A 20,946-nucleotide genomic window follows, 5' to 3' on the forward strand; every position below is an offset into this window, starting at 1 on the left:
TTGAAAAATTCCTATATATCATCGACAATACACCATAAGCTACTCTTGCAGCCCATCTGCACTGCTCAGAAAACTTCATATCTGCCTGCACAACCACCCCCAGGTCCCTTTCATTCTCTACCACTGTCAGTGTAGTACCACAGAGTTGATATGTTGCTCTGTGGTTGCTGTTTCCCATATGTAGTACTTTACATTTGTCAATGTTAAACTTCATTTGCCACCCCTCAGCCCATCTGCTCAACCTTTCCAGATCCTGTTGCAGTAGCATAGTGTCAGTAGTGTCCTTGACAACCCTGCCAACCTTCGTATTGTCTGCAAACTTGGACATTAAGCTTGATATACCATCATCAATATCATTTATAAATATAGAAAACAATAATGGACCCAATACTGAACCCTGAGGGACTCCACTAATAACATTAGTCCACGATGAGCAGTGTCCATTGATTACCACTCTCTGTCTTCTCCCCCTCAACCACCCCTTTATCCAAGCTTCCAAGATAAGTTGTTTGAATGCTTCCCATTTTGAATTTGCTGTTGGTAACATCATCAGTTGGTCCCACTGTATAGAATTTAAATACTGTTTCAGTCCATCTTAGTCGCCTTTACGAAAGCAATAACCCTTCCCTTTACCCCTAATGGTAGTTACCTCTTTGAGTAAATCCCACTTCAGCACACTGTGATCACTGCCGCCTAGTGGTTCATTTACCTGCAGATTCTTAATGCATGAAGAATCACTACTGATAATCAAATCAAGAGTAGTACTCCCTCTAGTTGCCTCCTGAACATGCTGATGTAAAAAACAATCATCCAATAAATCCACAAAAGCCTTGCTAGTGTGTGAGTGACCAGCCCCCAAATTCCAGTCAATATCTGGGAAATTAAAATCCCCCATTATAAGACTCTCTGATTTACTGGCCCACTCTATTTCCCCGTACAGTTTCTTATTATACTCATCAGAGTCATTAGGCCTATAGCACACTCCTACTCTCAATTTTGATCTCCCAATGCTTATGTCACACTAAACTGACTCGACACTGCACTGTCCAGCAATGTCGACTGGCTTCACTTCCTTGGATTTTATGTATTTCTTAACTAATAGCATAACTTTTCCTCCCTTCCTATCCTATCTATCCTTTCTGTAGACATTGTACTCCCCAATTCCAGTTCTGCATTCCTTATATCTGTGTGACACCACGTCTCTGAAATCCCCACAATATCTGCCTTTGATGTTTTAAGCAATACCTCAAATTCATTTACTAAACTCCTAGCATTGGTGTACACGCAAGTATACATGCACCTGTTCTTTTTCTTAGCTACCCTAACACAACCTATGTGTTTATTTGTACCCCAATGATTCCCAGCAGTCTCTGAAATATCCTGCATCTTATTTTCCAGGCTGCGGCTCATTCCAATAGAAGCAGTGCAAGAATCACTTTCACCTCTGCCAGTGGCTACTGTTAATCTATTAGTCCTTGTATCCCCCCAATCTAGCAGTTTTCTGACCCACCTAACACTGCCTCGATAGCATCAGCAAAAATTCTTGCACCCTTTCTATTTAAGTGTATCCCATCCCTGTAGAAGCAGTCTCTCCTGTTAACAAGTACAGAGGAGGCTGAAAAAAATTCTACCCCTTGAGCCTTGCACAATCCTTCCAGGGCCGAATTGATCGACAGGGCTCTCATCATATACTCCCTCCTATCGTGTCTGGGCAGAATTGCAGACACTTTCAAATTCAACCCTAATTCACGGCTTTTTTTCAACAGTGACCTCTACTTGTTAAGTAATTCCGGAGGTCTCCTACTCTTAATATCATTAGTGCCAACGTGTACAACAATACCACCGTTTGTGCCTTAAAAGATGATATCCGCTCTACAACGTCATAAACCTTTGCCCCTGGCAGACATACCCTGGTCCTGTTCAACCTATCTGAAACGGGGAACAAAGCATGTTCCCCGTTTCCCTGACAATAGAGTCACCAACAACTACTAGTTCCTGTGGGACCAGTGCATTCTGCCTTGGGGGTTGCCGCTGTGTTGTGTTACCTGCGGTTTGTTTCTACAATAGATCATAAACTCTGAATCATTAAGTATTGACCAAAGAGGATGAGTGGACAGGCTTTGAATCTTGATTGTGTAATTAAATAGTAACATCATTCTTCTGATATGCAGAGGGGCTTCAAAGGCTTCTTAGACTTTGTACTGGAAATTAGCATTAGAAGAGGCATATGATGCAAAAATATGTAGAATAGAAGCAGCTTATGTAGAATAGAAGCAGCAGCTTTCAGATGTGAGTGACAGACCAGAATATAGTGAGGGGGGGGGTTTCTACACAAAGTTCCAGGTGCACTGTTTTTTCCAACTATTTGCTTGTGATCAACAGTTCATGCATGAATAACATTAGCAATTTGTTCAGCGTACCTATGACAATGACAAAGGCTGATGATTTTGCTACTCAGTCAAACTTAAATTTTAAGTGTTCAAGCTTCACTTTTAAAAACAAGGAAAGAAGACATAAAAGTATAAAAACTTTGACCAGATCTGAGTTAATTGCAAAATTGTAAATTAGTACCCCTTCTCTGCCAGGCCTTGCATTTCTAAACACCAGAAGATATCCAGTGTTAACAGCACTATACTACAGTCTGCTACCTAGTAAAATTATGTTAGGGTCCTTTCAAAGATGAGAAAAAGATGTACAAAGCACCTGACTGTGCTACTGTACACTTAGAAGGGTCAGTTAGACAAAATAACACCTTATTTTTTTAATTAGAAAATCATTTCGACCTTGATGCTTTAAAATGTAAGAGTATCTCCATATTTGTTAGGCAAACAGAAAAGCATGGATGATAAAGTTCCTTATGTAAAAATAAACCATAAAAATGGTTTTACATATGGGTCTAGGGTAACAGACATGGTCAGTGTTATCCATCTTACACATCTCAAATAGATATACTGCCTCAAAAAAATATATATATAAAGGCAATTGTTAACATTCAGTTTAGCTGCTGTAACAATAAAGTTTTAAATGTCTCTGGCTTGGAATCATTGAAGAATATAAAGAAACATGTTATAGATTAGATTTTAATATGGTGTAGGGCTATCTTTTGCATGTAATTTAGCGGCACCTCCCTAGCCAGGTGGGAAGGAGCAGCAGTGCATAGCACACGCTTCTTGATTAGACCGGGGTTCGAGCCCATCACTACCAAATACGGAGGATGCGGAAAGGTCAGGGAATGACCACCACATATCCTGGAGCAATATGGCCTTAGTTGCTAATGCTCCTTAAAACCAAATAACAACATGTAATATAGCATATCATCTTTATGAAATACATTCAGCCCAGAGGCTCACATCTGGTGAGTATGGGCTTGGCACACCCAGGGTCCTGAGCTGGATATCATCATTCTTCTCTTTCTTGGTGATTCCTCTCTCTCAGGGTAATTCAGAATTTTTTTTTTTTTTTTTTTTGTGGCTGGTGCAGTATAAACCTCAGGCTTCCTTGCACCATATGGCTAATAACAATAATAATAATAATAATAATAATAATAACATCCAGAAGCAAGCTTATACAGCATCAGCAAAAAAAAAAAAAAAAGGAAAACCCATTCCCACTTCACTCATCTAGTCATTCCAAATGTTTGTCTAGTTCTGCCCTGAATTTATTTAAGCTGTCAACCTCCACAATGACAGATGAAAGTTTGATCTAGCAATCAACCACCCGCTGGCTAAAGGCAAATTTCCACACATCTATTAGACAACTGTTTCCTCAATTTCAGTTTATGCCCTCTCAGATTTGGAATCTGAGCAAGAGGAAGAATACCATCAACATTGATACAGCTCAATCCATTCAAAACTATTAGTTCTATTAGGAGATCGATTGTCAGGGAAACAGGAAATATTTTTTGTAATAAGGATAGGTGGACTAGAACTGGGGTTTGTCTGCCGTGAGCAACTATTAACAATGTCATCAATAGACTGTCAGATTTTAAGGGGGTTAAAAGACTTATTATTCATGTGAGGACTAATGATATCAAGCATGCATGATCTGATGATTTGTTAGACAAATATAGGAACATGCTGAAGTAATGCCACAAGTCAGGTCAGAATGTTTGTGTATCTTCAATTCTGCCTAGGTGCGATAGGAGGGATTATATGATGAAAACCTTGTGGATTAACTCAAGACTTGAAGGACTCTGCAAGGCTTTTGGGGATAAATTTCTATCAACTTGGCCTGCACTTGTAGGTAGAAGGAATCTGTTTTGTAGAGATGGGATACATTTAAACAAAGGCAGTGCATGAGTTTTTACGGTATTATTGAGAATACCTTAAAGGTTCAGGGAAACTGATAATTGGGAGGGGGGGAACAAGGGTAATACAACTTATGCATTTATCCGATAATACTTGTCAAAGTAACACTTGCACATACCTCAGGAGTTGCTGTTTGTTACTGCAACAGAACATATTAGCAAGATGTTCTGAGGGTAGAAACATTTCAAATGAGAGGGTAACTAATCCCAGGGAAGCGAGCTTAAATAACTTTAAGGGATGTGTCAGGCTAGTTAACTAAACAAGAACATTTAGTCATAATTGTTTATACAGTAATGTCAGAAGTGTCATTAATAAAATGAGTGAATTCGAACTGCTGGTTATGACAAGTAATGCTGATATAATAGGGCTGAGGGAAGCATGTTGCCACCTGGAGATAGGGGATGAAGAGTTTCAGTACAGCGTGTTTACTTAACAAATACAGGTCACTGTAGAAAAAAAGCTGTGAATTAGGGTTGAATTTGAAAGTGTCTGGAATTCTGCCCAGGCACGATAGGGAGGAGTATATGATGAGAGCCTTATCGATCAATTCAGCACAGGAAAGACTGTGCGAGGCTCCAGTGGTACAATTTTTTTCAGCCTGGTCTGTATTTATTAATACAGGGAAACACACTTAAATAGAAAGGGTGCAAGAATATTTGCTGATTCTATCGAGGCAGTGTTAGGTGGTACAGAAAACTGCTAGCTAGGGACGATACAAGGATTAATAGATTAAGAGTAGCTGCTGGCAGAGGTGAAAGTGATTCTTGCACTGCTTCTATTAGAATGAGCAGCACCCAGGAAAACAAGATGCAGTTAGCGTTGGCGACGAAACACCGATATATATTCTTCAGTTGTTAATACATTTGGCTGCCGGGCAATTAGGACAACATGTACTGTATTTTTACTCCAGTAAACAATTTCAGTGACTGCTGGGAGTCATTGCGGTACAAGTAAACATATGAGTTGTGTTAGAAAAAGGTGCATGTATACTTGTGTATATACCAAGGCTACAAGTTTGGTAAATAAATTTGATGAATTTGAAGTGTTGGTCAAAACATCAAAGGCAGATATTGTTGGGATATCAGAGACGTGGTGCCACACAGATATAAGGAATGTAGAACTGGAATTTGGGGAGTACAATGTGTACAGGAAGGATAGACAGGATAGGAAGGGAGGAGGGGTTAAGCATTAGTTAAGAAACCCAATTTCAGTGAGTGTTGGGAGTCATTGCGGTACAAGTATGGTAAATAAATTTGATGAATTTGAAGTGTTGGTCAAAACATCAAAGGCACACATTGTTGGCATATCAGAGACGTGGTGCCACACAGATATAAGGAATGTAGAACTGGAATTTGGGGAGTACAGTGTGTACTGGAAGGATAGACAGGATAGGAAGGGAGGAGGGGTTAAGCTATTAGTTAAGAAACACAAAATCCAAGGAAGTGCAGCCAGTCAACATCACTGGACGGTGCAGTGTCGAGTCAGTTTGGTGTGACATAAGCACTGTGGGATCAAAATTGAGAGTAGAAGTGTGTTATAGGCCTAATGACTCTGATAAGTATAATAAGGAACTGTACAGGGAAATAGAGTGGGCCAGTAATCAGAGAGCCTTATAATGGGGGAATATAATTTCCTGGATATAGACTGGAATTTGTGGATTGGTCACTCACACACTAGCAAGGCTTTTGTGGATTTATTGGATGATTGTTTTCTATATCAGCATGTTCAGGAGGCAACTAAAGGGAGTAATATTCTTGATATGATTATCAGTAGTGATTCTTCATGCATTAGAAATCTGCAGATAAAATAATCACTAGGCGGCAGCAATCACAATGTGCTGAAGTGGGATTTACTCAAAGAGGTAAGTACCATCAGGGGTAAAGGGAAGGGTTTTTGCTTTTGTAAAGGCAACCCTGGTGGTCTGAGACAATATTTAAATTCTACAGGGTGGGACCAACTGATGATGTTACCAACAGCAAATTCAAAATGGGCAGCATTCAAAGAATTAATCTTGGAAGCTACTAGGCTTTACATACTAACTAAGAAATATTGTTCAAGGTGTAGGCCTAAATGGATGTCAGATGAACTATTGAGACAAGTGGATACATATAAATTAACGAGTGACAAGGAAGCCTATGACAGATATAAGCTGGTCTGTAACCAAGTCACAAAGGAGAATGAGAAATCTTTGGCAAAGGATGAAAAGAAAAACATCAAAGAGTTCATTACCTATGTAAACTCTAGAAGGAAAGGGATGAATCAGTTCGTTCCATTGGGTATTAATGGTTGAACTGTTGATGATCCTGCTCAGGTGGCTAACAAACTAAATGAGTATTTTGCATCTACATTCACACATGAGAAGTTATTCAGGGAGGGGAATGCAGGGCTGAATTAAACTCTGGCAGTGAGCTAAGTGATGTTGTAATAACTGAGAGAGAAGTGGAGGAGAAATTGTTGAAGATAAACACAAAAAAAGGCACCCAGGGTGGATGGGATCTATCCAGTTATATTAAAGGAGGCAGCAAAGGAAGTAAGCAAACCCTTAGCCATAATAATGAGAGCTTCCTTGGACTCGGGGGAGGTACCCATGGTTGGAGATGTGCAAATGTGACCCCAATTCACAAAGGAGCATCAAAGGGTGACACAAGTAATTATAAACCTGATAGTTTAACTTCTGTTCTTGGGAAATTAATGGAAGCACTGGTTAAAGAAGCACTGCAGGATCATCTAGACAAGACTTCAGTTATAGCTCGGACACAGCATGGTTTTGTTAAGGGGAAATCTTGTCTGACCAATTTCTCATCTGGTGAGTATGGATTGACACACACACACACCCAGGGTCAAACAGGAGGATCAAACAAGTAATTATAGACCTGTGAGTTTAATTTCTGTTCCAGGAAAATTAATGGAGGCACTGGTTAAAGAAGCACTGCAGAATCATCTAGACAAGTCTTCAGTTATAGCTCGGACACAGCATGGTTTTGTTAAGGGGAAGTCTTGCCTGACTAATTTGATTGGATACTATGATGCAGTCACAAAAGAACTGGATGCAGGGAATAACTTCGATATTATATACTTGGATCTTAGAAAGGCTTTTGATACTGTTGCACATGGAAGACTGCTGCACAAATTGGAGCAGTGTAGCAATGGAGCTGGATATCTTAATTCTTTTCTTCCTTGGTGATTCTCTTTTACTTCTGACTCTTGTTTTCTCTCCCTTTCTCTTGGGGTAATTTTTTTTTTTTTTTTTTTTTTTAAATTTTGGTTGGTGCAGCATAAGCCTCAGGCTTATGCTGCACTATATGGGTAATAATAATAATAATAATTTGATTGGATACTATATTGTGGTCACAAAGGAACTGGATGCAGGGAATAACTTTGATACCATATATTTGTATCTTAGAAAGGCTTTTGATACTGTTGCACATGGAAGACTGCTGCACAAATTGGAGCAGTGTGGCATTGAAGGCAAATAGCTGCTATGGATAAAGGGATGGTTGTACCCCATCCCTGTAGAAGCAGTTTCTCCTGTCAACAAGCACAGACCAGGCTGAAAAAAATTCTGCCCTTTGAGCCTTGCACAATCTCTCCAGAGCCAAATTGATCGACAAGGTTCTGATCATATACCCCCTCCCTCTTATCGTGTCTGAGCAGAATTGCAGACACTTTCACATTCAACCCTAACTCTCAAGGTTTTTTCAACATTGACCTTTATTTGAGTAAATCTGCAGATCTCTTACTCTTAATGTCATTAGTTCCAAAGTGTACAACAATATCACCTTTTGTGCCCTTAAAAGATGATATCTGCTCTATAACATCATCAACTTTTGCTCATGGCAGACATACCCTGGTTCTGTTCCACCTATCCTTCTTGCATAGTATATTCCCCATCTCCCTGACAACAGAATCACCAACAATAACTAGTTCCTTTGGGACCAACACATTCTGCCTTGGAGATTGCCTCTCTGTTGCCTGATGCACAGGGGTGAGCTCTGTCATTGTGCTGGGCAGCTTAGAGCTTAATCGGCCCCTCATTAATTTCTTCGAGGGCATTTACCCTACACTTCAAACTCTCATAGACACCCATCAGAATGCTGGGTTGGCACCTAAGTTCTTGACACTCTAGACATCTAGCACACACACACACACACACACAAAGGGATCCTCCTTGGCTAGACCATGTCCTGTTTTAGAAAGGTCAGCAAATGTTTCACATTTCGCACATTTTTTTTAGACTGTAACGCATTGGAGAATTGCCCTCTGTGTTTCTCCGCCGAGTCACAGCACTCTCATTAGTCTGTGATCTTTACTTTGCAGCTCTTGTCTGGGTCATGATTTCCGTTTAAATACAATTTAATTAACAATGAAATTTAATAAGATTAATAATATTTTTGATTAATTGATAATACTATAATAAGCTAACAGATTCCTAATACAGTGCTTCGTATTATGCTATCTAGTTTTATTGCAGTAGCATACTGTCATTGCTGTCATTAACAACCCTCACAATCTTTGTATCATCTGCAAACTTCGACTTTAAGCCCGGTATACTTTCATCAATATCATTGATAAATATACAAAACAACAATGAGCTCAACACTGAATCTTGCAGGACTCAACTAATAACATTAATCCACAAAGAGCAGTGTCCACTGATTACCATTCTGTCTTCTCCCACTGAACCATCCTTTTATCCATTGTAGCCATACTGCTCTAATTTGTACAGTAGACTTCCATGTGCAACAGTATCAAAAGCTTTCCTGAAATATGATATCAAAAATATCTTTTGCATCCACTTCCTTTGTGACAACATCATAGTATCCAATCAAATTGGTCAGACAAGATCTCCCTTTAACAAACCCATGCTGTGTCTTAACTATTACTGCAGTCTTGTCTAGATAATCATGCAATGTTTCTTTAACCAGTGATTCAAGGAGGGGAATGCCAGAGGTGAATTTAACTCTGGCAGTAAGCTAGATAATCTTGTAATAACTGAGAGTAAAGTGGAGGAGAAATTGTTGAAGATAAACACAAGAAAGGCACCTGGGGTGGATGGGATTTTTTCATTTATATTAAAGGAGGCAGCAAAGGAAGTAAGCATACCCTTAGCCATATGAGAGCTTCCTTGGAATCAGGGGAGATACCCATAGACTGGAGACGTGAAAATGTGACCCCAATTCACAAAGGAGGATCAAACAAGTAATTATAGACCTGTGAGTTTAATTTCTGTTCCAGGAAAATTAATGGAGGCACTGGTTAAAGAAGCACTGCAGAATCATCTAGACAAGTCTTCAGTTATAGCTCGGACACAGCATGGTTTTGTTAAGGGGAAGTCTTGCCTGACTAATTTGATTGGATACTATGATGCAGTCACAAAAGAACTGGATGCAGGGAATAACTTCGATATTATATACTTGGATCTTAGAAAGGCTTTTGATACTGTTGCACATGGAAGACTGCTGCACAAATTGGAGCAGTGTAGCAATGGAGGCAAATTGCTGCTATGGATAAAGGGGTGGTTGAGGGGGAGAAGACAGAGTGGTTATCAATGGACACTGCTCATCGTGGACTAATGTTATTAGTGGAGTCCTCAGGGTACAGTGTTGGGTCCATTATGGTTTTCTGTATTTATAAATAATATTGATGATGGTACATCAAGCTTAATGTCCAAGTTTGCACAGGATACAAAGGTTGGCAGGGTTGTTAAGGACACTACTGATGCTATGCTGCTGCAACAGGATTTGGAAACGTTGAGCAGATGGGCTGAGAGGTGGCAAATGAAGTTTAACATTACATTTGTCAAAGTGTTACATATGAGAAACAGCAACCCCAGATCAACGTATCAACTCTGTGGTATTACACTGACAGTGGTAAAGCAGGAAAAGGACCTGGGGATAATTGTGCATGCAGATATGAAGTTCTCTGAGAGTGCAGACGGTCTGCAAGAGTAGCTCATGGTGTCTTGTCAGTGATATACAGGAATTTTTCTAGCAGGGATAAGGAGGTGATTATTCCCTTGTATAAAGTAATGGTCAGGCCACACCTTGAGTACTGTATACAGGTCTGGAGGCCTCATTTCAAGAAAGATGTAGAGCTGCTGGAACGAGTACAGAGAAGGGCAACAAGATTAGTGAATGGAACAACGGGTTGCTCTTACGAAGAAAAGCTTAAGTTTTGCAAATTACATTGTCTGGAGATTACGCACCGGTGAGGTGATCTGACAGAGTTGTATAAAGCCTTGAATGGTTTGAGCATGCTCAATGCTGATGGAATTCTGCCTCTTGCTCAGAATAATCACCTGAGAGGGCATAAATTCAAATTGAGGAAAGACAGATGTAGGATAGATGTGCGGAAATTTGCCTTTAGCCAGCAGATAGTTGGTTGGTGGAACAGACTTCCATCCCTTGTTGTGTATTTCGAACAGGTATTTCGAACGAACGGAGGGGTGAAGTGTAAGTTTTTTTTTTTTTTTGGCTGATGCTTCATAAGCTTGCTTTCTTGCATCATATGCCTCTACTAATGCTAACTTCCATCTGTCATTGTAGAAAATGATACCTTATGCAGATTCAAGGCAGAACTTGACAAACATTTAGAGCGAGTGGATGGGTGAAATAAGGTGTTTTTTTTTTTGGTTTTTTTCTGGCTGATGCTATATAAGCTTGCTTTCTTGCATCATGTGTCTTTGCTAATGCTAATGATTCTATTATTTTCTCCAGAACAGAAGTTAAAGGAGCAGGGTTGTAATTACTGGTGTCACCCTTTGTTTCCTATTTGTGAATTTAAGATAAATTTGCACTTCTACAGTCGTCCTCCAAGTCCAACGATGCATTCATAATTATAGCTAATGGTTTGCTTACTTCTTTTGCTCCCTTCTGTAATATAACTGGACAGATCCCATCCATCCCAGGTTCCTTTCTGATGTTTAACAATTTCTTCTCCAAAATCATTATGCTTCCTGTTAAAGTTTAATAAGCTTCTGTCCTCCACTTCATTACAGAATTAATTCATTACTTCATTACACGGCTTTTGTGGATTTATTGGATGATTGTTTTCTACATCAGCATGTTCGGGAGGCAACTAGAGGGAGTAATACTCTTGATCTGATTATCAGTATCGATTCTTCATGCATTAAGAATCTGCAGATAAAGGAACCACTAGGTGGCAGTGATCACAGTGTGCTGAAGTGGGATTTACTCAAAGGGGTAACTACCATCAGGGGTAAAGGGAAGGGTTTTTGCTTTCGTAAAGGTGACTACAGTGCTCTGAGACAGTATTTAAATTCTATTCAGTGGGACCAACTGATGATGTTACCAACAGCAAATTAAAAATGGGAAGCATTCAAAGAAATTATCTTGGAATGCTACTAGGCTTCACATACCAACTAAGAAATATTGTTCAAGGTTTAGGCCTAAATGGATATCAGATGAACTAATGAGGCATATGGCAGAGAAGAAAAATGCATGGGATACATATAAATTAATGGGTGACATGGAAGCCTATGACAGATATAAGCTGGTCTGTAACCAAGTCACAAAGGAAATTAGGCAGGCAAAGGCAGATTGTGAGAAATCTTTGGCAAAGGATGCAAAGAAAAACAGGAAAGAGTTCTTTATTTATGTAAACTCTAGAAGGAAAGGGATGAATCAGATTGGTCCACTGGATATTGATGGTTCAACTGTTGATGATCCTGCTCAGGTAGCTAACAAACTAAATGAGTATTTTGCATCTATAATCACCCATGAGGAGTTATTCAGTGAGGGGAATGTCAGAGGCAAGTTAAACTCTACCAGTGAGCTGGATGATTTTGTAATATCTGAGAGCAAAGTGGAGGATCATCTAGACAAGACTTCAGTTATAGCTCGGCCACAGCATGGTTTTGTTAAGGGAAAGTCTTGCCTGACTAATTTGATTCGATACTATGATGTGGTAACAAATTAATTGGATGCAGGGAATAACTTTGCTATCATATATTTGGATCTTAGAAAGGCTTCTGATACTGTTGCACATAGAAGACTGCTGCACTAATTGGAGCAGTGTGGCATTGGAGGAAAATATGGACAAAGGGATGGTTGAGTGGGAGAAGACAGAGAGTGGCAATCAATGGTCCTTGAGGTTGTCACAGACATTCTCTCAGATATGCCAGACAAGCTGTAATTGCTACCTGGGAGTCTAAAACGCTGATGGAACTGATATTCGGGTGACACTCAAGTCAAGTGGACCCAATTTCGGCAAAGTCCGGATGGTCTGTGACAGCCAAATCCTCTGCTTGCACCTTCACGATGGTGGGACTGTTAGTAATCCTGGGTATAACCTCCATGCACAAGCACATGGTGGGTGACCACCCAGGTGTGAACCAACGTAAGCAGGGGTCGAGGTGTGGCACCCACACCACATGGAGGAATGCCGCCCCTCTATGTTACCAGGGAGTACTAGGTGGTAGATGACTCTCATCAACCGGTGAAATACCACCACTTTGCTTATTGGAGGCTTGAAGTGGTGGAACCCATGTTTAGTCTCTAGAGCTAAGTTCCGGTCAACCCTTCCCTATCTCTTCTATCATGCAGTATGATTGATGACTTTTGAGGTTATGATGAACGTCGTGGCAAGATCCAATATTCCTTACATTTCGAGGGTACAGCTCTAAAACGGTTTTCGCAGGCTGGCCGATAGTTAGTACACCGGACCGAACCTATTGGTAACTCTCTAGGAGGCTTCCGGATCAGCTAGTGTATAATCTTGCTACCTCTACTCTGCCAGATAGTGACTGGAGAGAGTCCGAGTAGTGTGTATGCGGGGAGCATTGTCGAAGCCACGTTATGGCAAGGATCTGGGTATATTCTTACCACATGTACGCCATATCCAAAAATTTCATTACTTCATACAGCATGTCCCGCCCACTTTTTCTTACTATTGAATACACCATGAATTGTCAAACTAATAGAACAAGCTTATCTGCGAAAAGATCTAAACCTCCCAAGGACTTCCTAATTCATTTCACAAATATACGTGGTCTCAATTCTAATCTCAACGATGTCCATTTCCACGTGCAGTCTGCCAAACCACATGTACTTTTTCTGACAAAATCTCAGTTATTGGTTGATTCAACTACTGGTCATCTCAGATGCCCAAATTATTCGCTGTATGATTCCTTTCGCCTCAAAGGTGGTACTTGTGCATATGTCTGTTCTGATATTCCCTGTCAGAGACTTGGCAATTTGGAATCTCCTCTCTTTGATCTTCTCTGGCTTAAAATCTCTCTACCTCATTGTGTAAAATTCATCTGTTGTCTCTACCGTTCTCCCAACTCCACTAATCACTTGGAGCTCTTTGACTTCCTCTCTTTGCTACTTGACTTTCTCCAGTCCAACTTTCCTAACAGTGAGGTAATTTTCCTTGGTGATTTTAACGTTCACAACTCCAGCTGGCTTCCGTTTTCTAGTCACACCGACGCAGCAGGTCGAGATGCTGAGGCTTTTGCAATTACTAATGACCTAGCACAGATTGTTCATTTACCTACAAGAATACCAGACAATCCGAATCATACAGCCAATACGCTTGATCTTTTTCTCACAAACAACCCTTCTAAGTACACGGTCGAAGTGAGAGTTCTTTAGGCACTTCAGATCACAACTTGGTGATTGTCTCTTCTCCAATGGAACCTTTATCTCATGGCTATTCCCAACCTCGTGTTGTTTGGCATTACAAGAATGCAAAATGGGATGACCTGCGAGACTTCTTTTCTTCTTTTCCTTGGTCGGATTACTGTTTCAAAACTCCTGATGTCAACGTTTGCTCAGATCGTGTCAGTGAAATTATTCTTGCAGGAATGGAATCCTTTATCCCACACTCCACTTTAAAATCTCATCCTTTATCTAAACCTTGGTTTTCCAATAAATGTGCTAAGGCTGTTTAAAAGAAGAATGTTGCATATCGTAATTGGCTTGTTTCTAATTCTTCAGTTTCATTTTCTGCCTACACCAAAGCTCGCAACAATTGTAAAGCAGTTATTAATCAGTCCAAACTAGAGTTTGAACAGGCTAAGAGTAGAAAACTTGCTTCTTGCCCTAATGGTAGCCGAGCATTCTGGTCTCTTGCCAAAGCTATTGGCCGCAACTTTTGCCCATCTCTGCTTCCACCTCTGTCCAAACCAGATGGTTCTGTTGTCACTTCAGCCAAGGATAAAGCTGACCTGCTAGCATCCCATTTTTCTTCCAGCTCATGTATTAATGAACTTGGTAAAACACCTCCCACCATTCCCAACACGCTCCATTCAATGCCTCCTGTGGTCTTCCGTCAAAAGGTAAATTAATGGAGGCACTAGGTAAATTAATGGAGGCACTGGTTAAAGAAGCACTGCAGGATCATCTAGACAAGAATTCAGTTATAGCTCAGACGCAGCATGGTTTTGTTAAGGGCAGGTCTTGCCTGACCAATTTGATTGGATACTATGATGTAGTCACAAAAGAACTGGATGCAGGGAATAACTTTGATATTATATATTTGGATCTTAGAAAGGCTTTTGATACTGTTGCACATGGAAGACTGCTGCACAAATTGGAGCAGTGTGGCATTGGAGGCAAATTGCTGCTATGGATAAGGGGATGGTTGAGTGGCAGAAGACAGAGAGTGGTAATCAATGGACACTGCTCAACGTGGACTAATGTTATTAGTGGAGTTCCTCAAGGTTCAGTGTTGGGTCCGTTGTTGTTTTCGGTGTTTATGAATGATATTGATGATGGGATATCAAGTTTAATGTCCAAGTTTGCAGATGATACAAAGGTTGGCAGGGTCGTTAAGGACAATACTGACGCTATGCTGCTGCAACAGGATCTGGAAAGGTTGAACAGATGGGCTGAGAGGTGGCAAATGAGGTTTAACATCGACAAATGTAAAGTGCTGCATATGGGAAACAGTAACCCCAGAGCAACGTATCAACTCTGCGGTACTACACTGACAGTGGTGGAGAATGAAAAGGACCTGGGGGTAATTGTGCAGGCAGATATGAAGTTCTCTGAGCAGTGCAGACGAGCTGCAAGAGTAGCGCATGGTGTCTTGTCAATGATATACAGGAATTTTTCTAGCAGGGATAAGGAGGTGATTATTCCCTTGTATAAGGCAATGGTAAGGCCACATCTTGAGTACTGTATACAGGTCTGGAGGCCTCATTTCAAGAAGGATGTAGAGCTGCTGGAACGGGTACAGAGAAGGGCAACAAGATTAGTAAATGGAACAAAGGGTTGCTCTTACGAAGAAAGGCTTAAGTTTTGCAAATTACAGAGTCTGGAGACTAGGCACCGGCGAGGTGATCTGATAGAGGTGTATAAGGCTTTGAATGGTTTGAGCATGCTCAATGCCAATGGGATTCTTCATCTTTCTCAGAATAATCACCTCAGAGGGCATAAATTCAAATTGAGGAAGGACGGATGTCGGATAGATGTGCGGAAATTTGCCTTTGGCCAGCGGGTGGTTGGTTGGTGGAACCGACTTCCATCACTTGTTGTTGAAGTTGATAGCCTAAACAAATTTAAAGCTCAACTGGACAGGTATTTCGAACGAACGGAGGGGTGAAATGGGAGTGGTGTGTTTTTTTTTTTTTTTTTTTTTTTTTTGGCTGATGCTGAATAAGCTTGCTTTCTTGCATCATATGCCTCTGCTAATGCTAATGCTAATGCTAAAAGGATATCAGAAGGATTTTTATGAATCTTGATGCTAAGAAAGCTCCAGGTCCTGATGGTATTTCTCCACTTGTTCTCAAAATCTGTGCTCCTGAACTTACTCCTATTCTTTGCCTCCTTTTTTCACTTTCTTATTCCAAAGGTGTTTTTCCTTCTGCTTGGAAATTTGCTCATATCCAGCCAGTTCCTAAAAAGGGTGACAAATCCTTACCATCCAATTATCGTCCCATTGCAATTACTTCTACTCTTTCTAAAGTAATGGAGAAATCAATTAACTGCCAACTCTTAAACTACCTAGAAACCTTCCGTCTGATCAACGATCACCAGTATGGATTCCGCCAGTGTCGATCCACTGGTGATATCCTGGCTTATGTTACCCATTTATGGACTACTTCAATGGAAAGGTTCGGTGAAACACAAGTAGTTGCTCTTGACATCTCAAAGGCTTTTGATCATGTTTGGCATAAAGGTCTTCTAAACAAGCTTCCATCTTATGGTTTGCCAACTGTTTTTAGTAATTGGTTATCCAGTTTTCTCTCTGATCGCTCACTGAGGGTGATGGTAGATGGCTCTCTGTCTTCTAGCTTCTCCACTAATGCCGGTGTCCCCCAAGGTTCAGTTCTTTCCCCCACTCTTTTCCTCTTGTATATCAATGACCTTCTTCCATTGACTGGAAATCCCATCCATAGTTTTGCCGATGATAGCACATTGCATTCGACTTTCCGTTTTGAGAAATCTTGTCCTGCTCAATCAGCTTCAATTTCTCGAAAATCTGCTACCAATTCCTTAAATGCCGATCTTCAGGTAATTCTCCTGTGGGGCAAAGACAACTTAGTTGATTTCAACCCTTCTAAAACTCAGTCTTGTCTTATATCTCGCAAAAAGGATTCTTCTGCTCCTATGCTTATCTTTAGTGACACTCCAATTTCTAGGCAAAAGGATATATCTCTTTTGGGGATTACCCTGACTTCTAATCTCTCTTGGCACAAGCACATTACAAATATTGCTTCCTCTGCATCTAAAAAACTTGGTTTTCTCTTTCGCTCTCGGCGTTACTTTTCTTCCAAACAGCTGCTCACTCTGTTTAAATCGCAAACCCGCCCTGCCATGGAATATTGTTCCCACATTTGGGGTGGTGCCCCCAAAACCTCTCTCAGGCTTCTTGATTCCATTCAGAAGAGGGCAGTTAGGTTAATTAATGACTCATCTCTAACAGAGTCTCTCCACTCGCTTTCTCATAGACGCACTGTTTCTGCTGCATGCCTCTTTTACAGATACTTCCATGGGCACTGTTCTTCTGAATTGGCTTCTATAATTCCTGCTCTCTCTTTCAAAACAGTCCGAACACGTGCCGCCACCAGCCAACATCCATTTACTGTCCAACTTCAAACCCACAGAACCAACTTTTCATCTTCCTCATTTATTCATTCAACTGCCGTTTTCTGGAACAACCTTCCTTCATACGTATTTCCTGAAAATTACAATCTACAGAAGTTCAAGTCCAATGTCAACAAATATCTTCTTTCGTCTTCTCAACCTCCAACCCAAGCACGGTACTAAGTACTATAGGTTCTAATACCTCTCGTGTTTGGGGTTCACATAAAAAAAAAAAAAAAAAAAAAATGGACACTGCTCATCATGGACTAATGTTATTAGTGGAGTCCCTCAGAGTTCAGTATTGGGTCCACTGTTGTTTTCTGTATTTATAAATGATATTGATGATGGCATATCAAACTTAATATCCAAGTTTGCAAACGATATGAAGGTTGGCAGGGTTGTTAAGGACACTAATGACAGTACACTGCTGTCATGCAGGATCCAGAAAGGTTGAGCAGATGGGCTGAGAGGTGGCAAATGAAGTTTAACATTGACAAACATAAAGTACTAACACATGGGAAGCAGCAACCCCAGAGTGACATATCAACTCTGTGGTACTACACTTACAGTGATAGAGAATGAAAAGGCCCTGGGGTTAATTGTGCAGGCAGATATGAAGTTTTCTCAGCAGTGCAGACGGTCTGCAAGAGTAGCTCATAGTGTCTTGTCAATGATATACAGGAATTTTTCTAGCAGGGATAAGGAGGTGATTATCCCCTTATATACGGCAATGGTCAGGCCACACCTTGAGTACTGTATACAGGTCTGGAGGCCTCATTTTAAGTAGGATGTAGAGCTGCTGGAACGAGTACAGAGAAGGGTAAAAAGCCTGTATAAAGTCTTGAATGGTTTGAGCATGCTCAATGCTGATGGAATTGTACCTCTTGCTCAGAATAATCATTTGAGAGGGCATAAATTCAAATTGAGGAAAGACAGAAGTAGGATAGACATGCAGAAGCTTGCCTTTAGCCAGCGGGTGTTTGGTGGAACAGACTTCCATCCTTTATTGTGGAAGTTGATAGACTAAATAAATTTAAAGCTGAGCTGGACAGGTACTTGGAACGAATGGAGGGGTGAAATGGAAGCATGTTTTTTTTTTTTTTTTTTTTGGCTGATGCTGCATAAGCTTGCTTTCTTTCATCATATGCCTCTACTAATGCTAATATCCCAACAATATCAAACGTTCTGAACAGATCTAGAGATATCCCGGGGCAGAATGTTGAAAAGGGACGAGGTGGGATAATGCACTCTCCCTAAAAGAATCATAAAAGGTGTGACATAGTCCACACAAAATATGATCAGGGAACTGGTGAGGGTGAAGAAAGCCAACACGAGAACGACGAGAAACATCGATTAACTTACACAGAAAATTAGTTTCCCAATACGACACTCTAACGCTTCTCACTCGGTAAACAGATGGTGGGTGTTATCGGTGTGGAGCAAAGTCGAGAACGATATATTGATTGACAGGTAGGCATGGCAAACAATGTGCTGATTAGTGCACGAAGACAACACGTGATAATATTGGTTCAGTATAATTCAACACTAATTGTAACTTGCTCTAATGAACGCTTTCTATAATGATGAAAAAAGGGCAAGTTACCTCCACTTCAATCCCATTGGAGCTTGAACCCCTCCCGAAATGGAGGGGGGTAATCTAACCTTTTTTCATTAGGATCATGGGTGGCTAGCGCATAAATTGTTTATTAACAAAATATTAATTTTTTTATTACTGTACTTTTATTAACACTCGTTCGGATACACACGTATCATAATGTTAATCAACACCTCAATAGCTATTCACTATATATATATATATATATATATATATATATATATATATATATATATAAAGAATCTTTCTTTCTTTTCCTATTATTTTCTAATCTAATGTTTAAGGTTAGGTCACGAAATATAAGAATCCTTCTCTATTATTTCCTAACTTACCATTTAAGGTCAGGTTATAAAATATAACGAAAGATAAAGAAACCGTTTCCTTTTTTTGTAACCAAACCTAAATCAACAATATTATAAAAACACTCATGAACTCCAACTCCAAAAATCTGCTTTTAATAATGAGAAAAAAACATAATGAAGAACAAAAGATGAACGGAACAAAACTTAGAAAATTTAGTTTTCATCAAAAAATCAACCAGTTATATTTTCCTTCCAAATTTCTTCCATCATTAAAAGATTCATCGCTACTATTACCTGTTTACTGTTCATCACGAAACTATTATGCACCATTCTTTACTCATAAATACACATTAAAGTGTTAACCAATGACTACACAGTAGTTTGTTGTCTGTCACACCCACTACCAATCATTTCATTTTTGCCACACCTACCTGTCAATCAATATATCCTTCTTGATTTCAGCTCCAGACTGATAACCCCTACCATCTGTCTACCGAGCAAGCAATGCTAGAGTCTGGTGTCAGGAAACTAATTTTCCACGTAAGTTATCTGACATTTCTCGTCGTTCTTTACCTTAGTCAGGGAATTATATAAGTGAAGCAAGGTGTAATGATCTGCATCCCATGTTGTGGCTGAAATTGTCAGCCACAACATGGGATGCAGATAGCTTAGTACCCAAATCTTTTTAGATCACAACTTATATTTACATTTTTCTTTTTTTACTGTTAATTCTGATTTGAATAACTTACTTTGGGAATTACTGAGGCCGGAGTGAGATTATTAACTTCTGCTTGCAGTCTTTCTGCTAATCCAGGAAGTAATGTCACACCTCCACTGAGAAGAATACTTTCAGCTAATTTTTTTCTAACATCGACACTTCCTGCTTGAATTGCCTTGTGGACTAGTTTGTGAAGTCCAGGGCAATCAAGTCCCCATATATCAGGATCAAAAAGTCCCTCAGGCACTTGAAATCTTGCCGTATCCAGAGTCACTGTTCTGTAACAAAAATTATATCAAAATACAACAAAATATATATATTCAACACCAAGTATTTTAATAACATGCATAACAAATAGAAATAATTTATTCATATTTGTGGTTGTTGTGTACGTGTAAATATATAAGAAAAGAGTAGTATTATTAACTGAAGTAATATTGAAGTTCATAGTAACCATGAAACAATAATATTTTTAAAATCTAAAAGGGACATAACTGCCAATTGTTGTTGTTATTTGGTTTTTTAGGAGCATTAGCAACTAAGGCCATATTGCTCCGGGAATATGCGGTGGTCATTCCCTGACCTTTCCGCATCCTCCGTATTTGGTGGTGACTGGCTCGAACCCCGGTCTAATCAAGAAGCATGTGCTACGCACTGCTGCTCCTTCCCACCTGGCTACGGAGGCGCCTCATAACTGCCAAAGTCATTTAAAAAGCCACTGAGGACACTAGCTATAAAACCAAAGAGAGGTGGGGGCATGGAAAGAGAGAAAGCAAAATTCCATAAGGAAGTAATCAATTTAGAATTTAACAGTGGAACTAGAATAAAGTGCATTCCACACTATTTTACTACTCTTTCTTATATATCATTCTATCTTTCATTTCTGGACATAACATGTCATACATTTTGTTAACAGGAGAGACTGTATTTACAGGGATCGGATACACTTAAA

General features: G+C 39.9%; 1 protein-coding gene across 1 annotated transcript in view; it reads right to left on the bottom strand.

Moving 5' to 3' along the window:
* The window catches only part of LOC150076598 (uncharacterized), a 461,481-nt gene that overhangs the window by 2,498 nt on the left and 438,037 nt on the right, over positions 1-20,946 (bottom strand). Inside the window, exon 13 of the mRNA XM_090387387.1 lies at positions 20,026-20,272. Coding sequence (XP_090243513.1) covers positions 20,026-20,272 — 247 coding nt within the window. The remainder of the gene's footprint in view (positions 1-20,025; positions 20,273-20,946) is intronic.

Source organism: Mastigoproctus giganteus, chromosome 13, assembly GCF_048544385.1.
Source record: "Mastigoproctus giganteus isolate SK-2022 chromosome 13, ASM4854438v1, whole genome shotgun sequence".
Taxonomy (NCBI): domain Eukaryota; kingdom Metazoa; phylum Arthropoda; class Arachnida; order Uropygi; family Thelyphonidae; genus Mastigoproctus; species Mastigoproctus giganteus.